The 12,702-nt window shown below is 47.5% G+C and overlaps 1 protein-coding gene across 1 annotated transcript in view; it reads left to right on the forward strand.

The window, feature by feature from the left end:
- The first annotated feature begins 2,362 nt into the window (after positions 1 to 2,362).
- Positions 2,363 to 12,702, forward strand: part of LOC133352987 (V-type proton ATPase subunit H-like) — a 103,915-nt gene continuing 93,575 nt past the window's right edge. Inside the window, 2 exon segments of the mRNA XM_061569045.1 lie at positions 2,363 to 2,667; positions 6,053 to 6,166. Coding sequence (XP_061425029.1) covers positions 6,069 to 6,166 — 98 coding nt within the window. The 5' untranslated portion in view covers positions 2,363 to 2,667; positions 6,053 to 6,068.

Consider the following 12,702-nt stretch of genomic DNA (forward strand, 5'->3'; position numbering starts at 1 on the left):
TCTCGGCTGCGCTGCTGATGATGATGCCTTCAAATGTTTTATGCAACCCCTATAGGTCAGGGGGCGCACGGGCGGATCCGGAAATGTGAAGCGGCTGAAATAGCGCCCTATATGAATAATACATTATATTACCCGGTAAATATCAATAAAATAGACATTATTTTTGGGTTTCATCGCTGGGGGTGGGGGGAGTCCTCCCTTGGCCCAAGGTTTTGTTTCCACTACTGCACATGGCCAGATCTTGACTTTCGTTCTTCCTTTGTTTCGCTGTCCCTTGGGAGTGCAAACAGACGGAAGGCTGCCACGGTTCAATGGTTGGCAGTGCCACTGCACTTGTAATCCAGAGTTGGCCGGATCGATTCGATCTCCCAGCGTGGCAGTTAAGACGATTGACAAGTTTCTTAAATGCCCCCCCTCCCAGCCTCTGTCAACCGAGATGGCCCTACTAGACATCTGTGAAAAAGAGCTTGATATATAATCGGATTACTCCACTATTAATTTTCTGATTACCAGTGATGGGGTAAAGTATAGGTACTCACACTTCTTCCAAGGCATCTGGTCAGTTTGGAAGAGTAGGCCAAAGATACCCTCCAGAGGGGCTCTTTAGAGCGCCCCCTAGTGGAGGCTTTTTCACCAGCAGTAACGTTAACAAGACATTGCAGGGATGCACCTTCACTTTTTACCTTTCACAAATGTATTGGACTAACCATTATCATCATTATTATCATCATTGGCCATTTGTGTGTTTTCGATTAAAAAATCATATCATGATGATTAAAGCTGACGAAAAATGATAATGATCATGGGCGTGGAGTGGTGGAACAGTGGTTAGCCCATTGTGCTCTAAACCTGGCGACACGAGTTCAATTCCTGGCCATGGCCATGAGTGATGTCTGAACCAGTTCGAAGCAGTGTTGCGCCTGGTTAGTGTTTGGATGGGTGAGCACAATGCATAACAGGTTGTTATAGATTGGGCGGCTACGTGGTGGGCAGTGAAGCAACATGCATGGTTGTACTGTACATCTATGCTCCACGTTTTCACCAACCCGCACTGACCAGCGTGGTGAAGTATGGTGATATAACCCCTACGAGCCACACGGTATCAGGAAGTCCCTCAGCCAGCAGTGCGATTGACAAAAGGGGCTGTACATGTACCTGAAAAAATGTGGGGAAATCACCGTGGTTGTCTGTTAGATAGACCATCCTTTATTACAGGAACGTAGCATATCCACCACCGGCTCAGGAATGTGGGACAGGAGATGAGCACCACCTCAGGCGTTTGAGCAGGAGACCACGAATGGTCTTTCACATCTCATGCGACAGAATATGGTCATTGATCCATTTGTAGATAACCCCCTCGAAATAGTGGAGAGACATAGAAAAAATACTGACAATTCAAATTCTCTGCAGGTCTGCATGCCTCCCAGCAGTCCACACCGTTTTTATTTTAGGTGCTTGATTGAACCTGCGTCACAGAATTTGCGACACAGTTTTGTAAACCTCTTTCCTGTGCGGTAACGCACGCACACATTTCTCAGAGATCGAATTATGTTGTATTCTTGTTCATCGCGCTTGTTTACTCACGAAGGCCTCACTGAGTCTCACGACTCTTTTGCAGGAGGGTCCTGACAAGTTTTCGCAGCAGCAAATCATTGCCACGCGAAACCCCAGTTGCGGTAATTAGCGGTGTAATTTTCAAAATTTGGCGAAGTTGGACCACGACGCCGGCATGCGATGGCATTCTCTTGCGAATGATGCCAGGGGATCTTTAATGCACACCGTGGAGCAGATGGCACGTGGTGATTTTACGGATTAATTCACCCCCGCAGTATTCACCAGGGCGGCCGCTGGATTCGAACCACGGACTTCTGCAACAAGATGCGGGAGCCGCTGATTTCACAATGTAACAAAGTAACTAGGATCGTTAGCAATCAGTGGAGTATAGTATTAATACATCACCCCTGCATTTGAATTACATGCTCACTGACTCATCTCAAAGGTAAATGTGCAGCCCTGCAATCGCGTATATACTCCACCAGCCGGCAGAATAGCTGCTGCTGCTAGAGAGAGCCCTGGAAATCCCCTCTGGGGGGGTATTTGGCCTACTCTTCCACGCCAGCCAGACGTCTTAGAAAATGTGGGAGCACCCAGACTGTTCCTGCCACGGTACCGTGTACTTATCCGCCGCGCAAAACACCGGAACCTCGTGTTCGTGCCGGCATTTATTTGTGCCGTGTTGACGACGGTGACGAATCCGCCCCGACCGGACGGAGCCGCTCTGGCAAGGTGCGCTGAATCGTGACGGTCGTCACCAGGGCAGCCTCCGCCGGTTCTCACCTGTGCAGACAGGGCTGCACCACAACGCACGCCTCGCTCGCACCCGGCATCCAACAACACCTGAGACCCATCCACAAACAAGCCCGACCTTCTGCCGACGCTGTTAAGGGCCGCTCGCATCAAAACGAGAAATTGTCGGTTCTCAAGGGCGCGCGACGGGGCCAGGTGCGCGTCCCGTGCCCATCACGCCGCGGTCACTTCGCTCGTGACCTGCTTGAGTCGAAGTCATCGTCCGTCTTCCACGATTCAGCTCGGCGGCGACAGCTGCTTCTGCTTCGGCTGATTATTCCCCCCCCGGGAATTCGTGGGTGCGTGACGCCGGTTGATACGGTGAGGAACATCTCTCGGCGCGGCGTTGTGGAGGTCGACTGATCGCTCTGCGACTCGAGGCCATGCGTGGGTCTTTGATGCTGTCTGGGCATTGATGTCAATGTCTATTTGTTGTTGTTGTTGAATTTTTTTGAAATTAATATATGGCGCCAACACTAAATTAAGTTGTTCGACATAGCAACGCTTATTCGAGTACATGTTTGCAACCCAAGCAATAGGTTTCGAATCAATCTCTTATTTACATGACTTTTGTACTCAAGGTGCAGCCCTGGATTTGCTTTGTTACACCGCCACTGTTGGCTGGATGGGTCTCCACCAGAGGGACCTCGAAAGAGCTCCCTTTAGAGGGTATTTTGGGCCTCCTATTCCACGCTGATCACACGGCCTGGAATATACTTTTGTAATACACGTGCATCGTACAGTAATAAATGTCACTTCTTGTGACTCTTGGCGATGGCTGGGCTTGACGGCTTGGCGCGACCGGCAAGATTGCACGTGGCTTGACATCAGCCCTAATGGCTTTTGCTATTTCTCAGCACTGGCAATTAGGGTACCGACTGGAGAATTGCAACCTTAAGGGTTCATGGAAAAGGTTGAAATGGACCATAATGGAAAAGAAATTCGCTGGCACGAGGAACGAAGACAAATGGGTTTGCGGTTTGGTGGAGATTATTGGCAGTTTGTCTTCAGTTGGGATAAAATATTGCGTGGGGAAAATGTGTTCTGCGGCAAAATAAGTTACTCTTAAGCCAACGCATTTCCACTTGCTCCTCTTCGTCTCCATTTTAATTCCATTCCGGTTCTTCAATGGCTCCGTTTGGGGTTAATTTTCATCTGTAGATGGCTTGCGGACACTGAACACTTGAAGTCGGTAACGGCTCTTTGAGTGGATCATTGTAAACAGTAATTGATCAACAAAGCAGCAAAAGCAGCATTGCAATCGATATATGCTGCAATGTTTTTTTTATAATTGTAAAATGTTAGTAGACAGAACCAAACATGTTTTTTTTATTAATGTTGTGGTGTTAAAATCGGGGATGTTTCCATCTAGCAGTGGAAAGAGCATTGCTAATCATTGACCATATTTAAAATGCAGGGTGGGGCGGAAGAGTGCACAGTGGTTAACGCAATGTGCTAGTGGGCCAGTTATCTGAGTTTGATTCTCGGCCATGGCTATCATAAGGGGTGCGTGATATCGAAATTATTCCTGGCCCCTGAAATATGGTGAAACAACCCCCAAGACTAACACGGTGTGCGAAGGCCTTCAACTAGCAGTGGCTTAGCACAGGCCTGTCATTAATTAGAAAATATAAATATATTTTGGTATAAAGTTGGCAGTATTAAGATGGGGAAGTATTTATCGAGCAGCCTCAATGAGCATGCTAATAAATAATCTTCTTCCAAGTATAATGCTGAATGTTATAGTTAACATGAGACTCGTCAAAACAACCATTTGGGGTATCCCATGGTGTTTTTATTGTTTTCCATATGTGACCACCCAAAATTCTACTTTTATTATTAGGCCCAACTTTTCCAACTCCTTGCTCATGAAGACATTCATTCAAATCAAACGAATCACACATTTGGTATTCTCGCCATTCTTATGTACAAAACTATCGTGAAGGCACTGTTGCGTTTCACAGACAGTCTGCAGTAGTTTCACATTAGGGGGCGATGTTGCTGTGTGGTCTTGCCTAGGGCATCCCCAGTGGCAGCTGTCCCTATGCAGTAGTTTCACAGTCGGGGGCCATGTCGCTGTGTGATCTCGCTACTTTGAGTCGAGAACCGGGGCATCAATCTACATCCGCTTTGTTGCAGAATTGCATTTGCACGAGGACTGATTTATTTCCACATTGCTCCTGCCTTGTGCAGCTGATAAAATGACATTCTTAGTTGACCCAGAAGCTCACGTCGACAGCAGGCATAAGAAACGCGGGTTGCCTTGCATTAAACATGTTGGACAAATAACCGTTATTCATCTTCAGGCACTGCCCACCGGCTCGACAAATAATCGCTTGTGTGCTGCGAACACAATTTGACGGAGGTACACGGTTGGCACAGCCCCCTTGCGAGGAATACAACGTGAGACCCCTCTCGCTTGCCCGGTGCCTGGACTAGGGGTTTGCCACCACTATATCGAGACAAATCATGGGGGAGGGAGAACATCTCACGATACCAGACGAGGGAATAACGTGCATGCCAAATACGTCGTTCTGTAGTTGCGTAACTGACAAAAGATGGGACTTTTAACGTCCTGGGAACTTGTTGCAGATTTCCCCAGGACAGCGGCCTCAACGATAGCACAATCCTTGGTAAAAACCTCACCAGATGGCAGACCTGGCTGTAAAGTAATGTCACATTAATAATTATGGACCGTAAAAAGTGAAGGCTATGAGTGCATTTAACTTATATTTACCAGCGAAACGTCGTCCTACTCAAATTGTAAATGTTATGGATTTCTCTCCAACACACCGGTGGGTTGAAGTAGTAACTATTTGTCGTTTTGTTTACGTGATAAATCCCTTACTAATTAGCTGTGTCGGGTGGTGGAGTGTTACGACACATTTATACTTACGCGATCTAACCCAAAAACTTTTATTATGAATAATATTGGTCGTGAAAGCCTACGTCTTAAAGTGACTTATGAACCTACATCTCGGAAAACGCATGCATTATGAGAGTGTGTTTGTGTGCATGTTTTTGCCACAGGCACGTGTGGTTAATCCAGACTTGATGCCTTGCAAAAGCTTCTGGTGTTTGAACATCTTAACGCCTGCTGTTTTATCGCCAGAAAGGGTAAAACCTCTGGCCTTATTTCCCCCCCCCATCACATCTATGAGTGTAGTCAGTGAGACGATCCCAGCTGGAGCACCATCTTACAGACCGCACGTACAGCAGGCAACCCGCGTCTAGGTCAGCCACGTGTCCTTGTTTTCCACGATTGTCCTTTCATCGAGGCAGCTGTCCACGTGCGAGTCCCAGGGTGGTGTTCGCCAATGCGGTTCTCCCCTCTCCCCGCATTACGAGATCTTCTTCCTCCCGCGACGTGCCCTGGTCCCCGCGGCTTCAAGAGGTTGGCACCTGTGGTGGGGCCGAACCGTCCTAGATTTGGTTCTCAAACCGGAACGGACCAAACAGCGACCTGGGGCGTGCGACCGCGCGCTCCGCGTGTTTACTGCAAACAGCGACGCAGAGGAGACGCGTCGAGCAGCAGCAGCAGCACCCACAACACTCGCTATCGGATGATCTGCACAATCTGGGGTTGGGGTTAACCGTAGCCAGGATCCATCCCCGGCCTGTGAGTTGGCCCCTGTGCAGCTGCACCGCCTGCGCACCCTGCTAGCCGCACCGCCTGTTACTGATGCTCTCTCCGCTGTGTGTGCAGCTGTGAGCTCGGCGAGATGGACCTCACCGAAACGTCGGACTTTGCCTCTGCCAACCTCTTCTCCAAGATGGCAGAGATCCGCGCAAGCAAGATCAACTGGCAGCCCTACCTGCAGTGAGTGCGGGAACCTCGCACACACACACCGATGACACGCGTGTCTGCCGGGGCATTGGCCACGCACATTTGCGCATTGTATCACGATCATTGTTGTGTTGTTATTGTGTCACTGGTATTGTTGTATTGTTAAGTGTGTCACTGGTATTGTTGTGTTGTTATTGTTTCACTGGCATTGTTGTGTTGTTATTGTGTCACTGCCATTGTTGTATTGTTATTGTTTCGTCACCTTATCGTATGCACGTGGTTCTGCTGTCCAAGTTGTGGACAGCAGAGGCAGTGCATAAAAATGGACTGTTGGACTGTACTCTGCTCTGACATGTATGCTCTTCGCCTTCACCAACGCGCACTGAACAGCGTGGTGAAGTGTATTACTCACGCCCTCAAGTGTGCCAAGCTCTCAGCTTGTCCACCCACACCCCACGCCCCTCCCCCTAGCCCACGGCCCCCAGCCCACGGCCCCCCAGCCCACGGCCCCCCACCCACCCCGCTGCGGTGTGTGTGTGTGAGGTGTGGCGAATTATTCTCAACGTGCCCCGCATCTCCTGGTCGCGTTCCCCTGGACCCCGTTGCCCATCGCTGGAGGTTAAAGTGTGAAGAAACAGCCACGTGAAGGGAGTTTCACAAAGTTTGTACGTTGATTCACCAACCCACCCCTCCAGATCACGTGCATAGCAGCAACCCCCTGGCTGATGTGAGTATAAATCACTCGGAAAAGTCACTATGCAATTATTCATCCATCAAAAATTAATTTTAATACTCAGGATACATTGTGCATGTTAAGAATCGATTGCTTCACAATATGTGTGATTTGTATCCCGATAATATGCTTATGCTACACTTAGTTTCACGAGGAGAGAACAACACTCGACAACTGGAAATTAAAATTGAGAAACGCTACTTATGAGATGGTAGAAACGAGACAAAACGTAGCTGATCCTTGAATCGGATTGCAATTCACTCGGGGGAGGTGCATCGTTACATGCCGAGACATCAAAATCAGAAGTTTATTTCCCACCGAGTTAAGTCCATTGAGCTAAGAAGCTCATTTTCAAAGGCGACACAGCTGGCATGCATTAAGGTGGCCAAGGGCTTACTCCGGTGTTAGGGCGCTGAGCTACCGCTTGAGGAATTCTGGGTTCAAATCTGGATTTCAGCTGCCTGTGATTAAACTGTGTTCTCTGCGGTGTAGCATATATGATGGTCTCAGCGCAGTCAATAATCCCTGGACTTCTGATTTTAAAAACATCTTGAAATTAAATCAAATGTTCACTTCATTTGGCTTAAGGTCAGCTCTAATAATAAACAAGTGTCTGTTTGACTGCCACGTGATGACACCCCTTCCTCTGTTGCAGGCGTGTGGTAAAGCACGCCTCCTCAATGTGTGAATAAGAGGCCACGCGTAGGAACATGAGATGTAGTTCTGTGTCACCTCCTCATGTGCACCGTTCTCTAACGCACGGGGAGTGATATTCTTGGTTCTTTCGGTAAAGTCACGTAGAAGGGAAATAATAAAATAATAAAAATATAAAACAATAAAATTATCACGACGTTTCGACTGCAACACAATCAATCATCATCAGGTGTGAAAACCACAGCAAGAAAGAACCAAGAATATGAATCCCTGCAGTCACGAAAGCTTTAAATCAAAATGTGCACGGGAAGTGATGCACTGCACTACGAGCGTTCAGAATCGACTTCTCGTCTCATCACACTAGCATCGACACCACACCGGGAATAAAAATTATTTTAAAAAAACCACCCAGAAAAAGAAACAAAACAAAGAGAGAGTGCACGATCATTTTTTTATTTTGCTGGTAATTTGACTCATTGCTCACGTGAAATTATAATGCGATCTCTTTTCATCGCTGTGAAGTGTTAGAGAATGCGCTGTGAATGTCAGGCTTTGTGCCGGAGCCGACTTGCTCGATCCAAACTTTACAAAAAGTTGCGAACAACATTTTTATCCCGAGTCTCGGCGGCGTCATTGATGGTCTATCCTTTGTCACGATTCCACAAGGTGCTTGGCTGCAAGGATGGAGGGGGCTGCAAATGAGTCTGGGAAGTCTGCGGGAGGACAATTCGGATTGGTGCAAGAGGGCACGGCTTTTGTGAACTTCTAAAGAGGCCATTCAGTTCGCTTTCTCAGCGGTGACTGTCGCTGTCCAATTAAGGGGCCTTTGAAGAAAAGTTATTTTCGGAGCCCTCCCATTCAATTGATAAAATCAACAGTGCCACCTTATATAAGGGGTATAGACAAGAGATAGAGATGCGGTGAGATAACAGAAGTCGACAAACATGGATAGATAATGTGAAGAAAGATGCAGGCAAGATAGATGTGAGCGAGATGAATGAGATGTTTTAAACAAATATTAAGTTTCTTGCTGCGGTCAATGGCAGCAGGTGCTTTGACCATACATATTCATGCCGTCTGCTTCATAGTGGACCGTTAAAGGTCCCGTGATGTTATTTTCACAGGAGTAGGCCGTGTGTCATGGTCCAAACTTTTCCAAATTAAAAACATTGGCAAACAGATGTAAATCGTTGCCCCCCACTGCAAAACCTTGGCAAGACCCTCCTGAAAACGTGTTTTGAGATGCAGAGAGGCTTTTATGGGCAAACAAATATATTAATTCTTGTTATCGTTATGACGTTCGTTAGGATTCTAATTTGAGCTGATATTTGATGCGCCCATTTTTTTTCACGAGCCTCTTGGTACCCAGATTTGCTTATGAAAGTAATTACATTTAGAAAATATGCAACTATTATAACCTAGGCTATCACGAGTGCGCAATATTCACACATTGTAAGCTCTATTAAACAGCTCCATCTTGCATTGTCGACTGAACTGGTTAAATTTTTATAAAGAGTCTCGAACATTGAGTTCTAGGCCAATGGACCACTGAGTATGTGAATGGGTGGGTGAGTGGGAAGGAGAGTTCCAGACCACACTTAGTAGGTGAGTGGGTAGGTGAGTGAGTGGGTAGCTGAGTGAGTGGGCAGGTGCGTCCCAGGCCGATGGACTGTTGAGTAGGTAAGTGGATGGATGAGTAGATGAGTGAGTGGGTAGGTGAGTGAGTGGGTAGGTGAGTGAGTGGGTAGGTGAGTGAGTGGGTAGGTGAGTGAGTGGGTAGGTGAGTGAGTGGGTAGGTGAGTGAGTGGGTAGGTGAGTGAGTGGGTAGGTGAGTGAGTGGGCAGGTGCGTCCCAGGCCGATGGACTGTTTAGTAGCTAAGTGGATGGGTGAGTAGATGAGTGAGTGGGTAGATGAGTGAGTGGGTAGATGAGTGAGTGGGTAGGTGAGTGAGTGGGTAGGTGAGTGAGTGGATAGGTCCGTTCCAGGCCGATGGACTGCTGACCGCGAAGTCGCGAGGTCCGAATCTCGCCGTCCGATGTGTGCGGAACGATCAGCGTCGCCGTGAGCCGCCGAACGGAGCACTGCGGCGATTGAGCGTGCAGTGTGCCGTGTGCACGCCCATCAGAGTGCGTGCAGCGGACCGGTGTGCGTGCTCGTGTCTCCGGACGTGCACAGCTTGTAATCAATCCTTGGTTTAATTGGCAGCCGGTGCAAGTCATCACGAATGCCGATGGTGCTCTCGCTGCTTCATCAAAAGGTTGAGGTGAAAGAAGCTCCGAGTCCCAAATGGCATCTTGCCGGGATATTTCCCTGACCACGAGAGGTGATGGAGACCACCAGTGTGAAATCACTCTTGCGGGCAATGGTATGGAACAGTGAACAAACTCTGAGTGCGCGTGCAATGTGCTCGCTAGAAGAGTGAGCTGTGTGCATTGCAGTTCAGTTCAAGGGAACATTCAACAGAATGAGAAGTGCGTATGATTTTGTGTCTGCTTTAAACGATTGAGGTTGGAATTGATAAGAGCCCCAGATTTACTGCGGGTGATGTGGGGGAGAGGGGACATTTCAGATTATTTTACAAAGGTAAAGGTTCAATCTTAATTTTAGAACTTTCGTGACTGCAGTAAATGATTATTTGGTTCTTTCGGTTAAGTCACGTCTAAAGATAAAATAATAAATTAAATTAAATAATAGCATACGACGTTTCGATTGCAACACAAGCAATCATCATCAGGTATAATGAAATAGCGACATAAAATCTAACCAGAAAACTATAGACAGACATGATATCTGTCTGCTAATATGTCTGTCTATAGTTTTCTGGTTAGATTTTATGTCGCTATTTCATTATACCTGATGATGATTGCTTGTGTTGCAATCGAAACGTCGTATGCTATTATTTAATTTAATTTATTATTTTATCTTTAGACGTGACTTAACCGAAAGAACCAAATAATCAAAGGTAAAGGCGCAGCACTGCAATTGCTTGCTCACACCACTGCTAGCGGGAGCTCTAGAAGACCCCATCTTCTTAGAGGGTATTTGGCCTACTCTTCCGCACTGGTCAGAGATCGTGGATGAGGCGGTTTGTCCCCACGCTGCAACTCACTACACGTGGCCAGCCTCCGTCCGCACAGCGGTATGCCGGGTACCCCACGGCATACTTTCATATTCTGATACATTGTAGTCTGGCCAGAGAAGATAAGATGCATTCCCTTTTAAATGTGGCGTGCCTGTCTTGTGACGGCAGTTTGAGCTCATGTTTTTTTTTTATTAGCTCATGCTATAAACCAAGCTCCGTTATGTCTGAGGCTGGACATACGGTTAATTTACAAACGTCTGTGACAGGATTTTCTGACATTGTTTTGATAAAAATGTGTATTTAAGCGCTATTTATTTGTTGTTTAACCTATTCGCAGTATGTTCTGGCGTAGATGTCGTGTAAATAATGTGCCCTTTTGCTCTGGTTACTTTGCACATTTACTCCCTGCAATAGATGCCTCGTAACTAGCACCACTAAGTGACGGCCGTGGGCCCTCTGGTCGTCATTGTACCAGAGATGCTTAACTCCACGGCGCCTCGCCAGCTACAACAAAGTCTTGAGAGCTGTCGACACACATTCAAGAAATTGCGAGTTTTTAATTCCAGTCGGGGATGATCGACTCAGTCCATCATGATAATTGTTTTTTTACCCTTCTATCTGGCAACTAAACTGACGCCTTTTTTTTACAAGGAGTCATGTTTGCATAGACCACAATACCTGCAGTCATAATGCAAACAAAAAACATAACTCTGATAATGTATGCACTGTCCTTGAAGTTGATTGGTCCACACCCGAGACAGCTTTCCTTAGAGCCTAGTCTCACATGGGTTGGACCAGATGACGCCAAAAGGCAGTCCATCACGCCGTTGTAGATTAACGCAATGGGTGTCACTCTCGCACGAACATCATCCGTGAGCTGTCCGCTCACGAGAACTCGCAGACGCCATGGGAATGTGGAATTTATCTTCTTGGTTCTTTCGGTAAAGTCACGTAGAAGGGAAGTAATAAAATAATAAAAAATAAAACATATTATTTTATTATGTTTTTTATTATTTGTATTATTTTATTACTTCCCTTCTACGTGACTTTACCGAAAGAACCAAGAAGATGAATCCCTGCAGTCACGAAAGCTTTCAATCGAAATTTAACGTGGAATTTGTCAGATGAGTCGCAAAGCATTAGCTTATCGCTCGTTTGAGCGATGAGATATTGCGACTCTTGTTTCATTCTCAGGTTCATTTCGATTCTTCACTCCGGTTCGGAGAGATTCAATGTGCCCCACGCACGGTTTGCTGGGATGGATTGCTACGCCGCAGAGCCGTGAGGGAAGGAGGGGGGGGGGGGGGCAACGGCATGTCGAGGCCTTCATCCAGCAGTGGAATGACCATGGCTGCTGCTGCCTCTGTAATCGCTTCCTCGGCTCGGAATGCGCCGCGGTTGCTAAGCTCTCAAGACGTAATCTGCACGCGCTATTTTCAGTGTGGGCGGACAGTGCCCTGTCCGCTACACTTAACCTGATGTTAGCCACTGGCCCAGGCATTGGCATGATTACCGTAATGGGATTGTACCTCTCTCCGTACCCAATCGCTTTCTCGTATCATTGCATCTCGGAGCCGAAAGCAAACGTCCCCGTAAGCCGTGGCAATTGTAGCCTCGGACCAACGGAGAGTCGTGGGCTGCCGTTGTGTTCGACGTTATTCGCGCCGCTCCTCCGCCGCCTCGATCGCTCCTTACGATTCCACGGACGGAGTCAAGTCAGAGGCGCCGGGAGAACCGTCACAGTAATCCACCAGAGAACATTGATTGCCATGTAAACAAAATTTTGCCCCGTCGTTTAAAAGTGGGCCCCATTTTCGCCGTCGCGACGAACGATTGCAAACGGCCGCTCGTGTTGAGCCCTTCGGATGCGCACGCCACATCCACTGCGGGCATGACGGCGTGGATTCTCAGCAGCCGCACCGCAATCAACTGGCCATTCTTTCACACGTCATGGATAACAATAATGACCTTCAGTCATTTCGATATCGTTTACTCCGTGCCTATAGCTGCTCGTGGCTGTCACGAAGGCGCTTTGTTTCTTGTACGGGTGTAGTCTGCCAGTCGTTAGGCAATGCTACTTTGTGGTTTAACCTAATTGG

This window comes from Lethenteron reissneri, chromosome 42 (genome assembly GCF_015708825.2).
Source record: "Lethenteron reissneri isolate LAM-NWPU_2019-01 chromosome 42, ASM1570882v1, whole genome shotgun sequence".
Lineage (NCBI taxonomy): Eukaryota > Metazoa > Chordata > Hyperoartia > Petromyzontiformes > Petromyzontidae > Lethenteron > Lethenteron reissneri.